At 41.1% G+C, this 13084-nt stretch overlaps 1 protein-coding gene across 1 annotated transcript in view; it reads right to left on the bottom strand.

Moving 5' to 3' along the window:
- Window positions 1-13084, bottom strand: part of PGM5 (phosphoglucomutase 5) — a 237533-nt gene that overhangs the window by 187584 nt on the left and 36865 nt on the right. The window contains exons 3-4 of the mRNA XM_030193836.1: window positions 10161-10307; window positions 8723-8848 (exon numbers count right to left, since the gene is read on the bottom strand). Of these exons, the coding sequence (XP_030049696.1) occupies window positions 8723-8848; window positions 10161-10307 (273 nt within the window). The remainder of the gene's footprint in view (window positions 1-8722; window positions 8849-10160; window positions 10308-13084) is intronic.

Below are 13084 nucleotides of genomic sequence, written 5' to 3'. Positions count from 1 at the left end.
TATATACACTGGCATGTCTATTATGGTTCTAGTTTCATATTCTGGATGATAAGGCTCATCTGGGATAATCCAGCCTTTATCAACCCTTTTGTTTTCATCAAAATATGTAACATGTCTTATGCCAACAATCCCAGTTTTCAGATTCAAAATTCTATATCCTTTGTGTCCTGGAGTATAGCCAACTAAAATGCCCCTTTCTGTTGTGGAATCCAGCTTATGCCTTCTTTGTTTTGGTACATGAGCATATGCTGTACTTCCAAATGTTCTTATGTGTGACAGGTTTGGCTTCCTACCATGCCATGTCTCATGTGGTGTGCGCTCAGCGCCTTTAGTTGGCATTCTGTTTTGTAGGTACACTGCTGTGAGAATGGCTTCCCCCCATAGTCTTTTAGGGAGATTGCTATCTGACAGCATACATCTGGTCATTTCCACAAGTGACCTAAATTTTCTCTCTGCAACAGAATTTTGCTCTGGTGTATAAGCTACTGTTGTGATATGCTGAATGCCTTCTTGTTCTAGAAATGTGCGCATGCTTTGTGAAGTGAACTCACCACCATTGTCGGTCTGAAGAACCTTTGGTTTTCTTTCAAATTTATTGCTCACCATGGCTACGTATTTCTTCAGCATGTCTGTGACTTGACTTTTCTCTTTCAGCAAATAGGCCACACAATATCTAGAGAAATCATCCAAGAATATTAGCACAAATCTGTTATTTCCCAATGATGGGATATTAAACGGTCCACATAAGTCACTGTGTATTAAGTCCAGCACTTTATTACTCCTATTTCCTGTGTATGCAGGAAATGAGGGTCTCACACCTTTTTGAGTAACACAGTCTATGCATTTCTCCATTTTACCAGCATCTGCACTTATCTGAATGCCGGTGGCCAGTTGCTTACTGTAAAGATCCTGGATCACCTTAGAATCACGATGTCCCAGGCGGCGGTGCCAGATTTCCGGACTACATTTACCATCATTCTTCCTTACTTGCGCCATATGTGAGGCTTCACCTGAAATGCTCAGTTTATAAACATCATTATGCATAAAAGCTTCAGCATACACTTCATCATTTTTAGAGATTGTGCACTTACTGTTTTCAAAATGAATCACAAATCCCTTCTTATCTAATGTAGATACACTAAGCATATTGCAAACTGCTTGGGGAATATACAAGACATCACTTACAGGAATTTCTTTAACTTCATTAGACACTTTGCATTTTAAGAATCCAATACCTTTTGCTTGGATCTTAGCAGTCCCTGCGTTTGCAGTTTTAAGAATACCTTCCTCTGGACACATTTCCTGAAAGAAATCCTTACAATTGGTTAAATGGCATGTGCTCCCCGAATCCAAAATCCAAGTACTTTCATTTGAATTATTATTTACCATAGTCAAAGATTTTTCTGCCATTAGAAAGCCCTTGTGTTTATCTTTGTCCTTCATACATTTCCTGGTTTGAAAATTCTTTAGTTCCATTGGCTTAGGTGAGCTAGAGGGAGTGTTTTGTGTTTCCTTACACCATTTAGATACATGTCCCTCCTTTCCACATGAGTAGCAAATCAGCTTGCCCTTGGGTGGAGTTTTCCCATAGCTCCGCCTTCCTCTGTTCTTTGCCAAGAAATTTGTTTCATTTCTCTCTGACTGACTTTGAGAACACATCTCCTCAGAATCATTTATTATGCATTCCTGCCTTAGTTTTGATGTTGCCTGTTCAAAAGATTGCCCTTCAATGGCCTCATTTACAGACCTAAAAACATCAAACTTCTTTGATAGTGAGGTAAAAAGAAATGCTCTTTTCAATGCATCACACATGGGAATTCCAGAAAGTTCTAGCTTTTGAAATGAAGACATAAGATGCATAATGTGATCATTACATTTACTTTTATCCCTTAATTTGGTTTCATTCAACTCTGCTAGCCAAATTGGTTGCTGCTTTGCATATGTAGTTGCATACATAGTTCTCAGTTTATATAAAATGTCCTTTGGTGTATCTTTTCCCTCCACTAATATGGCTTGTTTCTCTGAGAGAGCTTCCAAAAGCATGCACTTCACATAATAGTTTGCATTGTCCCATTCAGCCATATTTTCAGCTGTTCTGTCTTGGTCTAAGCATATATTTAATCTTTTTGCTCGAAGGAGACATATGAATCTTAGTTCCCACTGCTGATAATTAAACTCAGTTAATTTAGGCACCTTGAGAGAATAGAAAAATGGTGAATTTCTTCCCTCAGCCATTTTCTTAGCCTTCTGTCTGCTGTGTGGGGGGGAGAGAGAGACAGACTGAATCTTTCCTTTAAAACTTAAGAGAAAAATGTGGCCTTTTTTTTTTTTTTTTTTCTGCCTGGTAATATTTCTCTTCTTTTTCAATTCCTGGACCCTGGGCCCATAACCCTTTTGTTGGATTATTTGTAGTAAATAATTAGCAGATTTTAGTACACACAGCTTCAGCTTTAGAAATGTTAATTTCTTTCTTCATCTCTCTCTCATTCACCCCTGAATAATTCACTGCTGAGTCAGTTTAAAGTTGAAGTAACAAAACATCTGTTTACTCACAGTTTGTAGTTAGATTATAATCAGACAGGCTTATATTTACATATTACTATACATTTGTCTTATCAGCTCCTTCCATGTGCTTAGATGGTAATGGATGCTCACACCACCATAGATCCTCTCAGGTTAGGAGAGATCATGAGCTCCATGTGCTCCATGTGCTGTGTCTGCTGCATCTGCTGTATCTAACCCCCAACAGGAAGTTGCATAGCTGTGTGACCTCTCTAAGTAATTCACATCAGAGGTCACAGAGTAATCACAGAGAAATAATAGGTGACAGGCAATGCATGTAAAATACAATTACATTCCAACAACTTCAGCTTCCTACCCCTTCATATCCTCTTGCAGGTTCATTCCCCCTCATCACTGTCTGTCAAACATTACTCTTCCAGCAGTGCTAGTGGTAACAGGCTGCCTGGCCAACCTGAAGCCATTTCTCTGTCAGATCCCGCCCTTGTGGAAGCAGGAAGTTGCATCAGCGGGGCAGGACATGGCAGAGACAAGGCTCCAGGTTGGCCAGGCAACATGTTCCTGCTGAGCTGCTGGAAGAGTAAGATTTGAAGGATGGCCGGTGAGGGAATGGATCATCTTGGAAGCTGAGAGAGGTATGGACTCACAGGGGAGCAGGAGATGATTCTGTGTTTGGTTGAGAACAGGAGATGGCATGAAGTAAAACAAAAGTTGAAGCTAATTAGGTTAGTCTGTTTCCCCTTCCCGTGCAGCTGTCTTCACTGTAAACTCAAAACATAAACAAGAAAACCTATCATCCACGTTGTCATTCTTTATTGTTGGTAGCATTTTAATTTAATCTCACTTTTATTGTCAAACATGCCAACTTGTGCAGCATATGGATGTACACAGAGTTCAGAGGAAGAATAACAGAATAACTTTTCATAGAGTAGTAATTTGTTATAAATCGTACTCAGTGTGTCATACCTAGAATGTGTTATATTTGTGCAGAGATTTGTTTTTACTTTTGGTAAAGGGCCACTAAAACAGATATCATGTTATAAGAATCAGGTGCTCAACATTCAGAGTTTCTGTCTATCTATTTATTTAGTTAGTTACTTATTTACAACATTTATACCCCACATTAAATATGAATTAGGTTGAAACCTGGGAGCATTTAAAATCTTTTTTTTTTTCCTGTGCCTAGATCGAAAGAGAAAGATGGTTTGTGGGAACTTGCTTCTTTTGTTTTGTTGGAATGCAGTGGTATATTATTATAGAAAAGCACTTAATATTGTTTATTACTACTTTTTAAAAGAGAGAGATTGAATAATGAGAGCAAAGCTACCTTCATGCAGAAGTCCCGAGTCAGTCTAAATGTGCATGAACTTTGGATGTCCATGGTTATGGACATATCATTGGAGATGGGGGGGGGGGGTTCTTAAATTGACTTACAGCCCAACGTTTTGGGCAGTCATTATTGGACTCATTTGATGAGATTTTTCTGTTTTTGTTTAACATCGATAGTACTGGATTATGTGGTTTGGGTGGTTTGTGTGGAAGGAATGAATGGTATGAGTGAGTTTGTTATGATATCATGCACATGTTTTATACTTAAAAAACATTTCTTATTATATATGTAAGTGGTCTGGAGTATATTTGTTAGAGTTATTGTAATATCTACTCCAGTTTACTTGTGAGTATCCCATGAATTTGAATTAATATATAAGTGAGAAGAAGAATTGTCAGATTATGGAGAGGGAGGAAAGGGGAGAACTGCTGGAACTGAATGGGAGGAGAGAGGAGAAGAGAGATGCTGGACATGTACCATAGGAGAGAGAGATTTGCAGGTGCCACTCTGATGGACTGGGGGTTGAGGGGAGGGGGAAGGAATGGGATAGGATGGGTGGATGGACAGAGAGGCAGATATTTGGGGGGAGGGAAAAGATACTAGATAGAGAGGGGAAGAGCCATTGGAACCCAGGGTGCAGAGAAATTGGACCATGAAGCACTGGTGGGAACTGAGAGGGAGAGATACTGGCACCAGGGTAGGGGGTACAGGAGGAAGGGAAGAGAAAGGGGAGGGTCAGGGAGGCAGAGAAGACATGCTGAGCATGGAGGGAGAATAGGGACAGGGACACAAAAGGGCAATCCTGGACACAGAGGATAAGGACACACAGGGACAATGCTGTACATGGAGGGGGATAGGGACATAGGAGCAATGTTGATTACAGGGGGAAAGATAGGGGGAATGGAGGACAGTTCAAGATAGGAACATAGAGGGTAGATGCTGAATATCAGGGAGTATATGCTAGACATGATGAATAGGGACGCAGAGGAAAGATGGATGCTGGACATGGAGAGAGAGAGATGTCAAATGGACAGGAGACCTTGCACAAGTAGGAAAAAACAGGAAAACAGACAAAAAACACTGGGACCAAAGCGAATAGAAAAATAAAATGATCAGTCAACAAAGGTAGAAACAGTATTTTATTTTGAATTTATTAATTGAAATATTTGCATCTCTGATAATTTGCATTTCAGTTTTTCTTTCTCCAGTATCACTTTATGCAGAGTCTGACCTTCAGGTTTCCAGTTCTCTTTTTTTCCCTTTCATATCTCTATTACTAATCTGTGGTCCCTTGTTTCTTATTTGGTGAGGGGCCTGTCTGTGTTTTACATTTGTGTCCAAGGTGCAGTATTCTGCTAGCATGTAGTTTCTGTGTAGAGATCTGAAGCAGTCCAGTTTGTTCTGTTTTCTTTCTAGATGGTGTGTTGGTGTTGTAATGCCTGATGTAGTAGTTACAGTGCTGCCTTTTCACATATAAATATATTGCTCTTTGAGTACCGTTAGTGCTGTTTTGGTATGGTAAGGTTCCGAGTGTGTTTTTGCACAAGTTTGTGCATAGTGTTTTGCAGTGGAGGGATTGTGTGTTGGCCTTACTGAGGTGACATAAAAACTAATATAAATTTAGTTTGTCATAATATCAGACATTATCTGATGGCTGAGGGCAAGTGAGATGTGTAAGAGATAAGAGAAGCAGACTTTTTTCAATCTACTTTAATTGAATTGCTTAAGAGACCTATATATTCCTACTGATGTTTGTACTATTTAATTTTCTTGCCATTTTATTTTTTGGCATTTGATGCATATTTAATATCTAAGTTTAATAAAAGGTATTATTTGCAACTATTTTACTGACCCTCCTTTCTGCAGGTTGTCAGACAATTATGGAGTCAGGCCCCATCCCGGCCTGGCTCAGCCCTGCCCACTTTAGCCTCCCCAAACAGCTAAGCCACTGACCGCCTATGCTTTTTGAGTCATTTTTTATTGGCCAAAACAGGAAAAATCCTGAAAATTTTGGGGTTTTGTCCTGTCATAAGTAGTGTTCACTTTTCACACAGAGTGTACTCTCACTTGAAACAAATAAATAAATAATATAAATAAAAATTTCCATAAACATGTGAAACAAAGCAAAATGACAATTTTTGGGCTGCAGACACCTAGGGCCATGTTTACTATGGAGCGTTCTAGGCAAGTTAACATTTTTAACGTGTTAACCATGTACGTGCCTACAATATCCCTATAGGCGCCTACATGGTTAGTGCGCGGGCTAAGTGAAGGCGTGATAAAACACTAACGCACCTTAGTAAACAGGGCCCCTAGTGGCAACTAGTTAAGTGTTTTAGAAAATTAACCTATATTTTAATATCTAATTCACTAACTATATGAGAATCAATTACTAACAGTAAAGGCTGGCTAACACTTAGCATTTGTTATCATCTGCCCCCTCTCAAGAAGCTGCCTCGTGGCTAGGCCAACCCTGAATTCTGCTTCTATAGAAACAGTTTAGAAACTGGAATGCTCTGGAAACATTTAAAAAATCCATTATCTTGAGCTGGTGAGTTTGGCTGTCAGGATCCACAGGAACCAGTCCTGCTGCAGATAATGGGGACCTTTTACTGTATAAATCTGTAGTCAATAAGATGGTGGACCACTGTGCAACTCTTAAGATGCCTTCCTTTTTTTCTAAGGAGCAGAGTTTGCCCAACTCTGTAAAACAGCAAGGTAAGGTCAGACAGTATTTCAGTATAATCTTATCTTAATATTCTACTTGCAAGCACAGCAACGAGGAGGGGTGAAGGAGGTTAAGCCCTAGGACTATTCTGTGCAAAGATTTATGGTTGGAGGTCTTGAGACTGGTTTTGCTGGAACAAGTAAATCAAATGTTTTTAGATAAGGGGGCCATCAACTGATACAGCAAGAGCTAAAACAGCAAACTGAGAATTGTCAGGTAAACATAGTTAGAAAAAGTATAAAAGGAGTGCTTAATTGCTACAGAGGCAGGAATCTTGCGAGCTCTGCTTAGTGCTTTTTTGCTCCAGGCTGGTAAATTCCTCCACTGGAACATAGAAAGGAAAAAGACTATTTGTATGTACTACTTATGAATTGTAATTGGCAAGGCAGTAATTAGATGTCTATTTTCCTATCTGTAATAAATAAGCTTCTATGATAAATTTATGATTGGCTAATGGTTTATCTCTTCCTGTGTTCTTTAATCCAAATTATTTTATCCAGGGAATAAATGTCTGAAAGTTTAGCCTTGCATCTTGCAGCCTGTCTGACAAGTGGGCATAGGTATAAGGTTAAACACAGCCAAGGAGTTTTTCTCCAAGCAAAGAGAACTTCTCTAAGGCCGAAGTGTAGTCCTCACCCAGGGGCAGGGGTCGGTATTACATTACCAAGCCATGCTAAAAAGTGGCTGGTGCTGGTCTCAACATATGCGTTTTCCATGCGTTGCTGCCACCTTTAGCGTAGCGGTGAAATGGTTGCATTTACATACTTTTTTGTAATGGCCATGTGCTAATTTTCCAATTTGCATGTGACCATTAGTGCTGGAGCCCTAACCTAGAAGGCGGTAAGGTCTCCCATTCTAATCCTACGCTAATTGGTCCATGCGCGATAATATACCTGCACTTCCTGATAACACAGGGCATGCCTACTCTCCACCCCCAAGAAAACAAAGGGGCAGACGATCTGCAAACTCCAAGATGGAAACTGTACAAAGTAGATCGTAGATAAACCAAAAAATATATATTTATTGATATAGTAAAAATCAAAATAAAATATGCATACAGTGGATAGCCCGACACAGGCCGTGTTTCGCCCACCTGGGCTGCTTCAGGGGCTTGTCAAGATGTCCAATGAATTTTCAGCCTCCTGGATCCCTGAATGCGGAGTCCCTCAGGGTTCCCTGATATCATCAATATTATTCAATGTCTTGATGGCTCCACTTGGCAAGAAACTATGCCTCTCACTTTCCCGGGCTTTCTGAAAAGAATTTAAAGGGCTCGATCGAGCAGCCCAAGGAGGTTGGATAAAACAGGAGACGACGTTGAAACCAATTAGGTAACAGGCAGCAATCATCCCCGTACACTCAAAACAAAACAAATCTGTAGGAAGCTTTCAAATAAATTAAAAAGTTGCCCAATAAATACAAAAAAAATAAAAAAATCTTTTGTCTACCACCTTTTAAGGTATTGCCTATCCAACTTGAACAGCTTTAGACTTTCTTTTACGATTGTTTTGGGTGTACTAAAACCGCGGCAAGCTCCGCCTACCGGCTTCAGCTCTTGACAAGCCCCTGAAGCAGCCCAGGTGGGCGAAACACGGCCTGTGTCGGGCTATCCACTGTATGCATATTTTATTTTGATTTTTACTATATCAATAAATATATATTTTTTGGTTTATCTACGATCTGCTTTGTACACTCTCCACCCCCAGACATGCCTCCCACGCCAAAAAATTTTTGTTAGTGCAGGAGTAGCGCACGCTGATGGCCAACCTACCGCAGGATGCCTCAGTGCATCCTAATGTGCTCCTTTACTAAGCGGTAGATACATGCTAGTGCCTAGCACGGCTTACTACAAGGGCCGCAATGTATGCTAACAGTATTATTATGCTTTTGCCATTATTAAATAACTCTCACGGGCACCTATTTGCAATAACTCCACGTAGAAATGCTGAGTCCACAGATGCAAACTTGTTGTACCTGCTTTATCGCCACTCCTGACACATATTTACATTTTCAAAGTATGCATAAAATGCAAGAGACATTTCTGCATTAATATCTGTATATAACCAAGGTTATCCCACTTTGAGGGTTATGGTGATTGCAAAAGTAGAGAAAGTTTTACTTGAGCAGTGGGCACTGACTCTTACCTCCATGCATGGCATCAATCTTTATTTTAAGCTGATCGGGTCCAGTCAGCAAGCTTTTGATTGCATTAAAGTCGAAGAGACCACGAAGCAAATTGAAGTAAACCTCCACTGAATCCACTATTTCCACTGTGGTTATAAAATAGAGAACATCACTGCCTGGAAATCTAGATATAAATAAATACCATGGTCTAAAAAATACATAAAAATGTCCAAATGCACCTGCAAATAACTGGCAGGATATAACTGGTGTTGTCTGATTGTAGACACCCCATTGGAACCTCATGCGACCTCAAGCCCGCGATTCATATAAACAGTCAGGTCTAAACTGGTACATAAGGAGGAAGTGATCCACTGTACTTCGGTTCACTTCCTCCTTGTCAGGGGAGCTCAGTCAAGGAGGGGAAGAGAGAATAAGCAAAGCCATTGCTGTGGCTGAAAATGAGGAGGGGCCAGAGAAAATGTGAGTGTGCAGAGGGGTACTGGGGGTGGAGGTAAAGGGTGAATCATGTGCCATAGTGGGGGACTGGGGCAGAGTAAAGGGGCGAATGTGCCATGGGGAGATTGGGAGCAGACTAAAAGGGTAAATCATGTGCCAAGGGGGGGGGGCATATGATTCCATGGGGAGGACTGGGGCAGAGTACAGCGGTGAATGTGCTATGGGAAGTTTGAGGGCAGAGTAAAGTGGTGAATGTGCCATGGGGATGGGAGCAGCAAACTAAAGGCTAGCCATGGGGGATAGGGTGGGGGGAAAGATGCAGAGATAGCTGGGGGGAAGTTTGGAGAAAGACAGACACAGGCACAGACAGACATACATACACACAACATCCACCTTTCTCCAGCTCCCTTGCCAGCAATGACAGACACAACACACACTATCGCTTTCCTCCAACCCCCCCACCCATGACACACAATCCACTTTTCTCCAACCCCCAACCCTCCCCCTTCCTTGGCACAGACCACCCCATCCACCTTGCTGCAATCCTCCACCCACCCATGGTATACAGACCCCCACCATGGCATATACCACTCCATTCAGCTTTTTTCCAGGCACACCCATCCCTGTCCCCCACACGGCTTCCTCCCTGCATACATACCATTCCAGCTGCCAGACACCAAAGCATCAGAGAAGGTGGAAGCAGCCCAATGTGCAGCTGAGCAGCTTTTCCTCTTCCCACGCTGAAGTGGTATGTGTGCAGGGAGGGAGGGAGGGATGGAGACATCCAGAAACAAAGCATCTGTGCCACACTGCACTGCAGCAGCGGACTACACAGAATTCTGTGCAAATTCTGCATTGCATTGCCTCTGGCCCAGAACCACTTCCCTCGTTTCATTCATAGTTCCCTTAACCCAAACTGCATGAAGTTACAGTCTTCTACATCAAATGATATATGTTCTGCACGATATATATAAAGCGGCATGTATTCAAAATATACAGTACCTCGGAAAGGCTTGAACTTGTTCTCCAGATCAAAGTCTTGCCTTCCAACCCTGGAGAGGTCAATTCTGAGATCAGGACAAATGGCAAACTCCTCAAGAGTTCTACTGATCTGATGAATTTTATCTGCAACAGCATCAGGGGCAGGGCCTGAAAAAAAAAAAAGAAATGATTAAAAAATCCATCATTATGCCTCCACACTTATTAGATTGCATATTTAATGCAGAATCGGGTCTTGAATGATGAGAAGATCCATCTGATAGGGAAATCTCATGTAGAACATCTGAAAAAGAGACCTGGTGATCTCAGTACACAATAATATCTTTGCATTATGTTAAAAAAACCACTAGAATGTGTTATTGCCCTCTATACAACATCATCAAAATCCAACCCTTCCTTTTTTACTTTATTATAATTTCTTTTTGCTGCCTGCAAGCCATCAAGGCAATGTACATTCATGTAAAGTAGGTATTTTTCTGTCCTTGGAGGGCTTGAAATCTAATTTTGTACCTGAGGCAATAGAAGGTTACGTAACTTGCCCAGAATGGCAGGGAGAAGCAGTGGGATTTGAGCTGGGCTTCCCTGGTTCTCAGCCTGCTGCTCTCACCATTAGGGTACTGCCAACACCCTTACCGTGTTACTTCCTCTCTAGACTACTGCAACCTAATCCTCAGAGGTCTCCATCTATCTCTGCTATAGTCTAATCAAAATTTCAGCTGCATGACATCTTCTCCCAGTTCTCTTATGACTACATAACCAGTCTTCTCAAATGTAACTTTATTTTAAACATTAATAGACCCATTTTCAGATTAAAGAAAATCAACCCAAAGCATTGTACAGTAGCTTATTCCATCAGTTCCTTAGCTGCTTCTGTATACAGTTCAAGATTTTTTATATAAATACCTTCACTTTGAGGCACCAAATTGCTTTTCCTCTTTCCCCCATGCCCCTCCTCTTGACCTGAGGTCTTTGGGGAAACTGCTCTTATTTCTGCTTTTTTTCCTGCATTTACAACTCTCTGCTCTGTATATTACACCCCATTGTACCAGATGCCTGAGTCAGTGCAACATGTCACCATTCTGATCATATTCAAATCCTAGAAAATGCCATACTTTTTGGAGGTTGCCTTTAGAACCTAAACCCTAGCTCTTCCTGAACTCAGTCACAGTTACTGTAAAGAATAAATATCCTGAGACCTTATATTTGTCTTGTCTTTACCTTGACTGAACGATTAGACCCTCAGATTAGGGACTATTAACTTATATATGTACAGTGCACTTGGAAATAATGTGAATTATTAGCAGCATTTCCAGGAAAGAATTCACTTTTTTCAAGGGCTCAGTGTGGCTACAAGAACCCAGCACTATCTTCACTTCAGAGGTAGCAAAAAAGTTCAGTGACCACACTTTCTTCCCTCAAATAATTTAAAAAAATTCAAGGAACATCTGTCGCTATGTGCTTCTGCATTAATTGGTATGGTATCTATTGTGAATTTTCAAAGAAACACTTATGCTTATAAAGATGACACAGAACACCATAAAATTATGGACAGGGCAAAACTAGGGACAGCAAAACTGTGTGGCAGCATAGAAGCCTCCATCTTATAAAATGGCCACACAGATGCCCATGTAGAGGAGAACGGTAGTGCAATGGCTGAAAATCAAGGAACACAGGTTCAAATTCCACTTCAGCTGTTTGTGTGCTTTAAAATTATGAGCCCTGCAAGAACAGAATATACCTGCTATACCTGAATGTATACCACTTCAGTAGCCTTCAGGTTTGCAGGTGTCTTGTATAATAGGTATTTTTCTGACCCTGGAGTGCTCACAGTTAAAAAAAACAACAAGAACTGACATGGGATTTGAACCTGAGTCCCTTGGGTCTCAATCCACTGTAGTGACCATTAAGCTACACCTCAGCTCTGCAGCCACTTGTTGAGAATGCCCATAGTACATGAAGCTGACAGAGCCAGTTTCACTTTCAGGGGAGAGGGTGCAGGATAGCAACCACTGGGGGATTAAGGACCTGCAAGTACCAGATCTAAATACAGACATCCATCTTTTTAGACTTGGACGTCCCTTCCCCTTCCATAATCGGAGCTGGATGTCCATATTGTGGGCACTCATTAGTCTTGCCAAAACATGCCCAGACCACGCCCCCTTGCCATACTATAATGTTAAACAATATTACAACTAAAGGACTTCAACAACATTCAGGCTCCTAATGGTAATCTACATCAAAATTCACTATAGGGTCTCACTTTAAATTCCAAAATTATATATTCACAATGATTAACATATTCAATAAAATACAAAATTACAAAATCTTACATTTCTACATAACCACTCAAGTGATTAAATATTTTATACTCAACTGCATGATGTACTTCTTTTGATACTTTATATGATCTCATATCCTTAACAATCATGTCTAGTATTCATCACCAGTTCCAATATGTTAAGAATGTTCTTCAAGTTCACTTGAGGCTTTGAGAATAAGTTAAAAATCAAGGTAGAATACTTTGTTGTTTTCCAATGACTGTAATATCTCAAATGAACAATACATCACCAATCAATGACTGCTGATTAAATTCCACAAAATCTATCCTATATCTTCCATTTCAGTCAATCAGACAGAGTTCTTCAATAATTATTCATTGGCTCTCAAATGTGTCAAACACAGAGTTTGACTGATGCTCACAACTGATCAGATTGTAATCAGCACCTGCGTAACTCCTGGCTGTTCCCAAACTGCCTCCTGTACCGCCCCTGACCCAGGGGCGTAGCTACGGGTGGGCCTGGGTGGGCCCAGGCCCACCCAATTTCAGTCCAGGCCCGCCCAGCGCCAGCGCCAGCTCCCATTGCCGGCCACTGCTGCTTTTCCTGATGAGCAGCAGTGGCCGGCGCTACAAAAAGAAGAAGCGCTCA

The sequence above is a fragment of the Microcaecilia unicolor genome, chromosome 2, assembly GCF_901765095.1.
Source record: "Microcaecilia unicolor chromosome 2, aMicUni1.1, whole genome shotgun sequence".
Lineage (NCBI taxonomy): Eukaryota > Metazoa > Chordata > Amphibia > Gymnophiona > Siphonopidae > Microcaecilia > Microcaecilia unicolor.
Note: the sequence above shows the minus strand (reverse complement) of the source record. Positions and strands in the feature narration are given on the sequence as shown.